This window comes from Dama dama, chromosome 11, assembly GCF_033118175.1.
Source record: "Dama dama isolate Ldn47 chromosome 11, ASM3311817v1, whole genome shotgun sequence".
NCBI classification, from domain to species: Eukaryota; Metazoa; Chordata; class Mammalia; order Artiodactyla; family Cervidae; genus Dama; species Dama dama.
The window spans coordinates 77420054-77433192 of NC_083691.1; the positions used below are offsets into that span (position 1 = coordinate 77420054).

Here is a 13139-nt window from a genome sequence, read left to right on the forward strand (position 1 = left end):
GCATGAAGCTGGGCACTCAAAGCTAGTGCTCTGGGACAACCCAGAGGGATGGGGTGGGGAGGGAGGAGAGTGAGGGGGTTCAGGATGGGGGGGACACATGTGCACCCATGGCTGAAAAACCACCAGAATATTATAATTACCCTCCAATTAAAATAAATTAATTTTTTTAAAAAAGAATTGCCTTGGAGGCATTTAAGGCTTTGTAGTCCGTAGATAAAGAGTTCTGTGATATAAGGAGAGATTTTCTGACCCAGTGGCAACAGTTTGAGCTTGAGAAGTGGGAATCTGCACCACTGAACGGTGAGGCCTTTCACATGTTGAAAAAAATCAAGTCTCTGACACTAGCCCTGTTGAAATCAACCAAGTTAAGTGCCAGATGTTAAGTTCCTCTTTTCAGTCAGCCAGTGAGGCTTCCCCTCATGGTGTTTTTACAAGGAGAAGGAAAATACTCCATGAACTACAGTTTGTGAGTACTCAGGAAATATAACTCTTTAGTGTGCACTTAGGCCTAGACTGCAAGATAACAGGTAATTCAAGGATGAACAGAAATCTTCTTGCCTTCAACTTGTTAATTAGTTAGAGACCAGAAATTAAGAAAGCAACTGCAAACAAGTCTTGATAATTATGAATGTGTAGAGGAGAAGATGCAATCTCTGAATGGATAAAGAAGATGTAGTGTGTACACACACATACACACACACACATGAATGCTACTCAGCCATAAAAAAGAATGAAACTGTGTCATTTGCAGCAACATGGATAGACCTAGAGATTATCATGCTACGTGAAGTAAGTTAGACAATATTACTTATATGTGGAATCCAAAATATGTTACAAATGAACTTATTTACAAAACAGAAACAGACTTAAAGACACAGAAAACAGAATTTATCATTCAGTTCAGTTCAGTCACTCAGTCGTGTCCGACTCTTTGCGACCCCCATGGACTGCAGCACACCAGGCCTCCCTGTCCATCACCAACTCCTGGAGTTTACTCAAACTAATGTCCATTGAGTTGGTGATGCCATCCAACCATCTCATCCTCTGTCGTCCCCTTCTCCCACCTTCAATCTTTCCCAGCATCAGGGTCTTTTCAAATGAGTCAGTTTTTCGCCTCAAGTGGCCAAAGTATCGGAGTTTCAGCTTCAGCATCAGGCCTTCCATTGAATATCCAGGACTGATTTCCTTTAGGATGGACTGGTTGGATCTCCTTGCAGTCCAGTGGACCCTCCAATGGCACAATTCAAAAGCATCAGTTCTTTGGGGCTCAGCTTTCTTTATAGTCCAACTCTCACATCCGTATATGACTACTGGAAAAATCATAGCCTTGACTAGATGGACCTTTGTTGCAAAGTATTGTCTCTGCTTTTTAATATGCTGTCTAGGTTGGTCATAACTTTTCTCCCAAGGAGAATTTCATGGCTACAGTCACCATCTGCAGTGATTTTGGAGCCCCCAAAAATAAAGTCAGCCTATCTTTCCACTGTTTCCCCATCTATTTGTGTGAAGTGATGGGACTGGATGCCACAGTCTTAGTTTTCTGAATGTTGAGCTTTAAGCCAACTTTTTCACTCTTCTCTTTCACTTTCATCAAGAGGTTCTTTAGTTCTTCGCTTTCTACCATAAGGGTGATTTATGATTTACCAAAGGGGAAAAGGAGGGGAGGAATAAATTAGGAGTTTGAGAGTAGCAGATTTTAACTACTAGATATAAACAGTAAGGTCCTACTATATAGCACAGGGAACTGTATTCAGTATCTTGTGATAAACTATAATGAAAAAGAACATGTGTACAATGCAGAGCTTTGTAAACATTTTTCTCCACTTATAAATATAGTTTTGTCTTTTAAAAAATTTTTCTCAATGTGTTTTAGTAGGAGGAATGATGTTATCATAGGGCAGAGGATTCTATCAGGGCATGGAACATGTTTTATTTTTTTGTTTTGAAATAATTTTAGAGTCACAGAAAGTTGCAAGGATAAGACACAAAGGGCCTATATACACTCTACACATTTTCCCCCAGTGGTTGCATATTATATAACTACAGTGCATTACCAAAACTGGGAATTTTACATTCATACAATGTATGTGGGTAGTTCTGACAGTTTATCACATACATAGACTTGAGTAACCATTACTGCAGTGAAGATACAGAACTGTGCCATCACTACAAATTCCCCACCTTCCTGCCACTACCTCTTTAGCTTCCATTCACCATCCTTAATCTGTGACAACCACGGATTTGTTCTCAGTTTTTATAATTTTAGTTTGCGAAACTTACATAAATGGAATTATAGAGTATATCATATATTATTGAGATTGACTTTTTTCCACTCAGCGTAATGCCCCCAAATCCATCCTAGTTGTCGTGTGTGTCAGTAGTTCATTTTGAATGTTTTTAAAGTAAACAAGTGTGTTATTAACTCACTATACCAAAACAGTTCACTGTAAACTGCTCAATCTCAAGTTTAAAGAGGCCTATGAATTTTTGTGGGTGCAGATTTTAAGAGGTCTGTAAGTTTTGTGGGTTATTTTTGCAATGTAAGTATAATATACATAATTATAATAAATATATACATTATATTTGCATTGTAATATTATCATTAAAACACATAACTAATCTTCTGAAAGTAGATTCCATATTTGAATTAAATATACAAAGCTTATAGACATTAAGTTTACAAAGCTTATAAATAGCCTAAGACCTAGTGTTCATTGGTTACCCAGTTTTGTAAATAGTTTTTCCTTTAAACAGTCACAATTTGAGTGAGCTGTTTTTTTTGCTTTCCTGAAATAATTGCAGATTTATAGAAAATTACAAGAGTAGTACAGAGATCTCTTATATACCCCCTTTATTAACTTTTAGCATTTTGTGAAGTTATCATTATACTTTCCGTTTATTTACACACACACACACACATATAAATTTTAATTTTTTGGAGCTATTTGGGCTTAGGTTGCATATGTCGTGATGCCTTATCTTTAAATATGTCAGTATATAATTCCACAGAACAAGGATATTGCCTTACACAACCAGGTAGTTCAGTGGCGAAGAATCCACCTGCCAGTGCAGGAGATGGAAGAGACATGGGTTCAGTCTCTGGGTCGGGAAGCTCCCCTGGAGAAGGCAGTGGCAGCCCACTCCAGTATTCCTGCCTGGAGAATCCCGTTTCAGAGGAGCCTGGCGGGCTGCCGGTCATGGGGTCACAAAGAGTTGGACACGTGTATAAGCACATACACATACACACAATTCCACAGACCAAGGATTTTCCCTAATTCAACCACGTCACAGTTGGCAAATTCAGGATATTTAACGTTGATGGAGTATTTTTATCTAATATAGCTCATATACCAGTTCCGTCAAATATTTTCACTCTTTTTTTGGAGGGGCCCATATTTTCCTCCCTCCTATATAGAACCCCTGGTGACTTAGATGGTAAAACATCTGCCTGCAGTGCGGAGACCCGGGTTCGATCCCTGGGTTGGGAAGATTCCCCTGGAGGAGGAAATGGCAACCCACTCCAGTACTCTTGCCTGGAAAATCCATGGATGGAGGAGTATGGTAAGCTACAGTCCATGGGGTTGCAAAGAGTCAGATATGACAGTGACTTCACTCACTATTCAGAATCCAGTCAAGGAATAGATGTTAGTCATCTTTTCTCTTTAATTTTCTCTAATCTGGAACAGTTCTTCAGCCTTTGTCTTTTATGACATTAATACATTTGGAGAATATAGGCCAGTTATTTTCTAGAATGTTCCTCATGATGCATCCTCATGTTTAACTTCATGTTACATTTCTGACTGGAATACCACAGGAATGCTGTTCTGTTTTTCTCAGGAAATTAAGTCTAAAATGTATCTATCAGCACCTCATTAGTGATGTTAATTTTGACCTCTCAGTGAAGATATTGGTTCGTTTTTTCCACTGTGTAGTTAACTGTCTTTACCATTACAAGTAATGAGCAGTCTCAGGCCGATCCTTTGAGACCATGCAGATACCCTGCTCCATCAAAACTGGGACCCCAGGGTTTAGAGATGGTTCTTAGTGATTCGTGTCCAAACCACTCTTTACTTTGAGGGTTCAAAATAAGTGAATCAATCTTTCTAAATTATCTTGCCCTGAAAATTAACTTTGATTTTGGAAACTTTTTTTTTTTTTTAAGGCTTTGATCTGTATGTATTGCATATAATGATTGCTAGTACATTTTAATGTTTTTTAAACCTCTGGGTTTATTTTTAATCCTTTGCTGCCCCCTGCAGGTCTATGAATATAAATCTTTGGAGCAAGGTAAGTATTCCTAATATTTGCAAATCATAGTGTGATAGATAAAAAGCAAGCTATAATAGCTTCATAAATTTATCATGCATCACTGTAAGTTAATGAATTTAGAATCTTGAATTGGTAGTTTTAGTTTTAAAACTACCTTCCTGGATCAGGAAATTTATTGTTGAAGTGACCTTGAGTTAGTCCTAAATTCTTAAGTTTTCAACTTTTCCAAAAAACAACTGTTAATGTTATGGCAGTGACCGTACGTATTTAATATTTATTTTAAAAAATGTGTGCATGTTATATATGTTATACATATTTGTGTAAGTGTATCTATATGTGCTAAGTTGCTTCAGTCGTGTCCGACTCTTTGCGACCCCATGGACTGTAGCCTGCCAGGCTCCTCTGTCCAGGGGATTCTCCAGGCACGAATACTGGAGTGGGTTGCCATGCCCTCTTCCAAGGAATCTTCCTGGCCGAGGAATCAAACCCATGTCTCTTATGTCTCCTACATTGGCAGGTGTGTTCTTTACCACTAGCGCCACATAGGAAGCGTCAAGTGTATCTATGTGTATATCTATATATGAATGATAAACAGATCAACTTTAAACTGCTATCTTTTTAAGAAGTTAACTGCTTTTATGCAGGAAGTACAACAGTCCTTATGTTGAATTACAAGATACCGCCTGTAATTCAATCCCTGGGTTGGGAAAATCCCCTGGAGAAGGAAATGGCAACCCACTCCAGTTTTCTTCCCTGGAAAATCCCATGGACACAGGATTCTGGTTGGGCTAAGGTCCATGGGGTTGCAAAAGAGTCGGAGATGACTTGGGGAATAAACAACAACACAGTCAGAATGCATGTTATTGATGGGAATTCCCATTTTAAATATTTCTTAAAATCTTACTTTCAGTTCTGATTTTAGTATTACTTAAACTGCCATTCATACTATATGTCAGTTATAATAGGTGGTTAAGATATTTATAAGATTTTTTTTTGGCTATAAAGACTTTTTCATTGGCTTATTAAATGTGTCTTTGTTCAAAATTAGGTTTTAATGTGGCTGTTGTCTGTCTAATGTATGGCTACAACTTATGGTAGAATTTATTGTCTATCTTCTACACGTCTGGATTGGTTAAAAAAAATTTGTAGATAGGATTGTTTTGCTTTGCTTTTTAATAGTTTCTACCTTAACTATCCTTTGGATTGCTATTACCACATCATGCTTTCATTGTTGAGTGAAGTGGGATATGATCAGGTTTACCTAATTTTCCATATTAGAAAATACATAGTTAAAGAAGTAACTGTAGTTTGAGTTGTTAATACTTAATGCTATGGCCAGACACTATCTTGAAGAAGGAAATGGCAACCCACTCCAGTATTCTTGCCTAGAGAATCTCCTGGACAGAGGAGTTTGGTGGCTACAGTCCATGGGGTCACAAAGAGTCGGACACGACTTAGCAACTGAGCAGATACTATCTAAAGAGCAAATAAGTTCAGTCATAGTATACACATGAAGTAATTGAGAATCTGAAGCTCATATCACTTCAGAAACTATGCTTCCTTTCTTACTCTCTTCAGCCTGTTGATATACAGTCAGAATACTGTGTTCAGAAGTTACATGTCAGTGTCAGAGGTTTTGTAATCTTTTCATCATCAAATACGTTCGGATTTTTTTAATTGAAATTTTGTGGGTAGAGTTAATGTTGAAGAGTAAGTCTTTTGGTTTCTTTGTATTCAGTGGATAAGAATCAATGAGAAGAAACATATTACAACTTTCGACCCCCTTTTGTTTTAAGTAAGTAAGTAAGCGTTAGTTGCTCACTCCTGTCCGACTCTTTGAGTCCCTGTGGACTGCAGCCTGCCAGCCGCCTCTGTCCATGGAATTCCCTAGGAAAGAAGCCTGGAGTGAGTTGCCATTCCCTTTTCTCCAGGGAATCTTCCCGACCCAGGGATCGAACCCAGGTCTCCTGCATAGCAGGTGGATTCTTTATCATCTGAGCCGCCAGGAAAGCCCCCATTTTGTTTTAATGCCATTAAAATGATTGGAGAAATGTTGAAAAACTTTAAAAAAATGTATTTAGTGTTTCAGGATATTTTGCTTTCTTACTCCTGTAGAACTTCATTTAAAAGGAGGAAACTGGTTGAATTTCAGCAAGACCAAAAACAATAAATGACAAATAACATTGGTTGATAATTCCTATAAGCTGTTTTCTACAGTAACAATTTATTTAAAACAATATATAACCAGAACAGTTTATAGAGGTTTTCTTAGTGATGTATCATGAAATACTGCAGTTTTCCTTCAACATGGGTTTGTTGTTTTGTTGTTTTTAAAAAAGTAACCTGTTATTTAAAAACGAAACAATCTCCTTGGCAAGTGGGGGTGATGTTGAATTACTGTGATATAGAGTAATACCTTACTGGGGAGAGGCTTTATTATTTCAAGAATTCAATTTCAGATTGTGTTTGTTCTAGTTTGCTTCTGTTGCTGCAATGCACGCATTTTCTGTCTTACCAGATAACAGAACTGTTGTACAAGGATGGACGTTATTGCCAGGAGCCTCCAGGACCAACGGGTAGCGTTTCAATTTCGATGATTGTAACTTATCCACAAATCCATTCTTCTGTGTAATGATGGGCTAGAAGGATTACAGCAGTAAACATTTTGTTTTTGAAAGTGAAATTTGAAAACATTTGTTTATAAATCTTTACATTGATAACCGCATCATTTTGAGATCTGTGAGGTGTTTGGTATTACCATAATTGTTTTTCTAAGGACAGGATTGGGAGGGTTTTTCTTTTCAGATATTGAGGAAATGCTACTTATAGCATCAATCAAAATAGCCTTAAAAATCAGTAATCCTTAGTGTTTATGTGATTTTAATGTTTTGCAGGTATAATTTATTATTATTATTATTTTCTTTTTTATTAGTTGGAGGCTAATTACTTCACAAGGTATAATTTAAACATATAGAATAATAAAGAGGTCTTGTAGATTTTTCCACTATTTATTACCCAAAATACATTATTTTGACATTTAGTGATTTTTGTTTTCATGTAATAAAGCCTAACATATGTGGTTTTCTGTTAAACACACACACACACAAAACCACATGGTATCTTTCTTGAAAGTTCGTATTTTTCTATCCTATGTATTAACACATGGCCCTATACATTTTATGCTTGGATGCATAGGAAAATTACTGTTGTTACGAAACATCTTTGTTAATCTTGGTTTTTCATTGGCTAATAGGCAGCTCTCCACAAGAATATTACATCTGCTTATTAAAATTATTTAACTTTCTATACTCAACATTTGCGAATCCTCTAATTTTATGTTTCCCTAAATATTGCCCACCAAAAATTAATATAGAAATATATACAAGGCATTTATTTATTCTTACTATTTGTGATTTGGACAGGAGAGGGGTAAGGCCTTGGGCAGGACCACTTCTGTCACAGAGTGGTAGAAAAAAATAGATTGAAGTAAGATTCAGTGCTGAAAAGCTGTCACTCGGTCTGAAAATAATTAATATTCCTTTCACTCACCAGTTAGATATGTGCTCCCAAACCACATAATCTCTATGCCTCAGTGATCATTGTTGCCATTTCAGAGCCTCTCATCAGGGTGACATCTCACACCAAAATGATTTCTTATAAATTAATCTTGATAACATGACAGTCTCAGTAATTTTAGTGGAATGCTTTCTCTTGTTTTTTTCCACAGAAGCTGTTGGCTATTTTCTTTATAACTTGATTGACAGCATGAGTGACTCAGAGGTACAGGCCAAGGAGGAGCGTTTGAGACAATACTTCCATCAGCTGAAGGAGATGGTACCATTTCATTTTTTGCTATATAATGCCTGTCCTGTCTGACATGTATCTATTAGATTTGAAATTGCTGCTTTTAAGTACAACCAGACCACTTCTCAATGACATATACGAGTTGGAGACTTAAATTATGTCCGAGATAATTTCTGTTAGACAAATTTCAGTTTAGTTGTCTAAAACTTGTTTTTTTTTTTTTCCCTCCTCCCTCCCCTTTGCACAGAATGTAAAAATTCCTGAAAATATCTACAGAGGCATTCGTAATCTGCTGGATAGCTACCATGTTCCTGAATTGATTAAGGTGTGTGTGAAATAATAATCAACTTCTTAAAATGCTTAATTTATATGTAGAGGCATGTCAAAGTTTTATTTAAATATATTGCTTTTGGCCAAAAGTTTATTTAAATGATAGCCTTTAAAACAAGGCTTTTTATTGATTATTGGTGAATGCTGTTTATATATTGAAGAATGTATTTAAAAGTGTTTTTTACAATGGTTATAAAGTCTGAAGAGAATTTCAGGAAAATTTTGGAAAATGGAAAAATGAAATGAGACTTCCAAAATTTGCTTTTGACATTTGCTAGTATATTTTCCATATGTTTTCTAATCCTAATTTAAATCCTGATTTTAGGATGTTAATATGTTGGTTGAAAGAGAGAAGACAGACTCTAGAAAAGTAAGTATGTTTTTTGAGTAGATTCTACATGCTGTAATAACCTCATTTAATGAGAGTTCTAGACTATGTCCTTTTAAAATCAGTGGTTCCTAACATTTTTGCCTCTAGCGTAGTTCTAAGAAGTTGGTAAAAGCCGTTTACCATCTCAGAAAAATTATATCTAAGAAATCTGCATATAATATCAGAAGCTTTATAAATCCCTCAAGTCCATCCCGGATCCCCACATTAATATCCTTGATAGCATTTATGACATTTAGGAAAGGGCAGTTTAAAGAGAAGAGTGACAGAGGGTGCGTTTTCTTTGTAGTAAATTTCTTTCCTTCTTTTTTCTTCCCATTTCTGCTTCGCAGCCTTCATCATCTGATTTGGAGTCTAAACTTGAAAAGCTAAAAGCTGAAAATCAACCTATAGGAGATATCCTAAAGCAGCTCATATTAATGCTATGTTCAGAAGAGGTAACGTTTGTTTAAATATTTTAAATGTGCTATTAAGATAAAAAAATTCTTTACAGATAAAAGTAAGCAAAGCCTGATATAAAATTTATTATTTTTACAATTGATTATTATACATCATGTCTGTGAAGAATGCAATTAAATGAGAGGTTAACTAACTTCAGCTACACCTTGAATGGCATGTTTTCGGGTTGCCGTAGTTTGTTTACGATAATCTGCAAAGTGAATGATAGTAACAGCCGTGATAGGTTTATCATACATGCCAAATGTCCTTTCAAGCCATGGCTCCGGTCTCTCATATCTAGATTGTCAAGCAACTGATACATGCAGTAGTCATTTGCAAGTCAAATATTACTAGGTTGTTAATGCAGGGATTGAAATTCCATTTTCCTGCTGGAAAAAAGCTCTTTCTGAGATAAAGGGTCTTTTGCCTTTTTTCAGCAGGCGTCCAGCTGTACTTTTGTTCATTTTAGTGTGTGTCTGCAGTTGGGGTATATCACTAGACTTTTTCAGTTTCTAGTTCAGTATCATTTGGTCATATGCCTGTGTTTTTAGGGGAAAAAATACAGCTGACTTTAAGGTTATAATATGGCACTATTTATTAAATTCTAAAATATTTCCTGCACATTACAGACTGTGGGGAACTTGGCAGTGATATATATTTCTGTGCATGGAAATTGGACTCACTTGGTACATATTTAATCTGGAAGTCTTTTTTCATAATACAGTACCCAAACCTAAAACATCAAATTTGGCATAGTGATCAGTTTTGCATTGCAGATAACAAATCTTTTGAATTCTTCATATATATCTTTCCTGCTTTTTAAAAGGTAGATTAAAAATACCAGGGAGCAAGGTAAAGTTAATAATGTGTATTCATTTATTTTAAAAGTAGTGTTAACTTTTTTTATACTCTGAACATGGAAACTAGAAATTTTACACTTTTATATTAATTTCTTCTTTTTCATTTCCTTCCTTTATTTTAGAACATGGAAAAAGCTCTTGAATTGAAAGCAAAATATGAATCAGATATGGTTGTCGGTGGCTATGCAGCTTTAATAAATTTGTGCTGTCGACATGATAATGCAGAAGATGCATTGAACCTGAAACGAGAATTGTGAGTACCCTGGCACTGAAACAAATCATCAGCGTTTATGCTGCTCTACAGCCCTTGATGGCTCATGTAGAGTGAATACCACTCTCATATAATGTAAATTTTAAAAATTCTCTTTTGTGAGTGCTTTTGAAATTTCATACTGTAATACTCTTTGATTAGTTATGGCTTGTTTTCAGCAAGGAGTCTTTGTTTAAGTATGATAAGACATTCTATTCCTTGAAGCCAAGATTTTTTTCCTCTTGATTATACAACTGCATATCACAACAGTGATGTTGTAACTATTATATAAGGCTTGTTAAATATTCCCCTTCCTGTACTGTAGTGTAAACAGAATTCTGTCCGTTTCTCAGGTATCCTTGACTTCCCACTGATAGATTTACCAAATAAAAATGTCTCTTGGGGGTATTTCAGTATTTGCAACAAAGTGAGAATCACCTTAAGTACCATGAAATAGAAGCATTCCTTATTCGTATCATTTGCAGATGGAAAGATAATATACATGTGGTATTACATTTTTACTTCTTTGAATATAATTGCATGTAGATTTGTATATGGCCTCAAAAATAAACCTGAACTAAAAGGTAGAAGCCAGTGTTAATAAAAATTCAGATTCTGAGATTTTTGGAAAAGTGATCAAGTAGATACTGCACTGCTATTAACAGTTAAACAACTTCTAACATAATATAAATATGGCTTTAATTTTTAGTGACCGTTTAGATTCTTCTGCTGTCCTTGACACCGGCAAGTATGTAAGACTCGTTAAAGTATTGGGAAAACATGGCAAGCTCCAAGGTAAGCATTGGCACATAAAGAAAATGTGTGATGCAAGTATCTTCCCACTGGAATAACATGTGAATTGATATTAATGGTGTATCATGTCCATCCTGCAAAGTGCTTCAACACTTTGCATACAAATTTGCATGTGAATCCAACCAGAGCTTCACGGACAGTGTCGGCCATTAGTTTTAATGGATTGGCAAGCTTGTCATTTACATTTGCACAGCTCAGTGCTTTTTGCATTTCTGCAGCTAGTTTTTATTAGCATTGCTGTTTGGGTTGAGTTTGAAGATCATGACTTATGGCACAATTTGCCTATATGCCTGCACTAATGGCTTTGTTTTTGCTTAAGAACATTGGAAGGCTGAACATAAAACCTGTAAATATAACCTTTATTCAAGAATACGAATTTTGCAGGCGTCTTTGTCTTCACTTCTGATAACATTAACAAAATATATACTTCAGTAAGGTTTCACACAGAAGTTTGCAGAGAGCCTAGCTGTTTATATAGTTGATGTGTATCCTCTAACTTTCTTATAGTTGGGATAATGCTAAGCCTAATGTAATTATACCTAATAATTTATTCTTAACTATTTGATTATTTATTAACTTTCTCATTAGACTTTATTTTGAAACTTTTAAAAAAACCTCCCTGTCTTCCTTTTATTCCTAGAGAAGATTTTTTGTTTTTAAATCATTATAGTGAAAAATGTATGGAGAAAGTATTTGACTTGATCGTTGAATTTTTCCCTAGGAAATTTTTCTAACACAGACATTCCTTTATGAAGATTAGCCTGCTTTTTAAAATCAATTTCTATAAAGCGGTCAAAACATTTTGTCTGTGCAATAATTAATAACAACATTATAAAAATGCACTTATTCCATATCCTAAAATGTTTGTTTCTGCCTTCCTAATGAAGCTTAATGAATCTAATGTATTAACATGCAGTCTTTTGGAAAGCTTTCATTGGCTCTGCTTGGCTAATTAGTATCGACATAGCAAACAGGCCCTATCGGTATCAGACCATTAGTCTGGCTGTATATACAGTGTAAACACATCTTTATTATCTGGCCTCCTGACAAGCCATCTGCTGAAGAAACAATGGTGTGATTTAGCAGATGTTAGCTCTGAACGATAAAAGCATCCATTTAGGAGGATCTCACAGCTATAGGGCAGACCGTTCAGGGTTATGTGGTGCAGAGTGGGCACACAGTCCCTATCTATAATTTGTAGTCAAAGTTGCAGGGAAATGATAAAACCATGCTATTGTGGATTTATAATTGTAGTCTCGTTTAGAAATGCAAGTAGTAATTAACTTGAAATCGGCATTATACACTAGAATTTACATTCCTGCTGGGCTTGAAATGCTGTTTTAATAGCAGTTTGTTTTCCCTACATGAAATTACCTAAGGGTCTTTTGTGCTACTTCATTGTAGATGCTATTAACATTCTAAAGGAGATGAAAGAGAAGGATGTTCTTATCAAAGATGCAACAGTCTTGTCCTTTTTCCACATCCTAAATGGTGCAGCTTTACGAGGTGAAACTGAAACAGTAAAACAGTTGCATGAAGCCATCGTGACCCTAGGGTTAGCGAAACCATCTACCACCTTAAGTTCCCCGTTGGTCACTCTGTATCTGGAAAAGTAAGTTAATTGAATTTTCAGTTTTGAGTGTTGGCATTCAAAGAATGAATCTAATCATACAGGGATTCTGTTTTGTAAATTCTCTGTGATGCTGCGGAAGCCTTATTTGCCACCAAATAAGAGAATGTCTGTGGTGTAGGTGACCTTTAAAATTGCCAACAACCCTGTGGTCCTATGGATTACTTTTCAGTGGAATGACCTATGGCGGTTTTGGGGGGGGGGGGGCAGTTTGGTGGGGCATGTGATGATAGTACATGAAACCAAATCTAGTTTTCCCCAGTTTTGAGCCTTATAAGTGTTAATTATTGATAAATATAAGAAAGGATTCTCTGGGACTTTTGGTTAGGCTTCATCACTATTGTTCATGTTATGATG

At 35.9% G+C, this 13139-nt stretch overlaps 1 protein-coding gene across 1 annotated transcript in view; it reads left to right on the forward strand.

Moving 5' to 3' along the window:
* The window catches only part of LRPPRC (leucine rich pentatricopeptide repeat containing), a 99580-nt gene that overhangs the window by 34443 nt on the left and 51998 nt on the right, over positions 1-13139 (forward strand). Inside the window, exons 15-23 of the mRNA XM_061155503.1 lie at positions 4260-4287; positions 6788-6845; positions 7997-8103; positions 8321-8398; positions 8729-8773; positions 9124-9228; positions 10212-10342; positions 11049-11134; positions 12557-12764. Of these exons, the coding sequence (XP_061011486.1) occupies positions 4260-4287; positions 6788-6845; positions 7997-8103; positions 8321-8398; positions 8729-8773; positions 9124-9228; positions 10212-10342; positions 11049-11134; positions 12557-12764 (846 nt within the window). The remainder of the gene's footprint in view (positions 1-4259; positions 4288-6787; positions 6846-7996; positions 8104-8320; positions 8399-8728; positions 8774-9123; positions 9229-10211; positions 10343-11048; positions 11135-12556; positions 12765-13139) is intronic.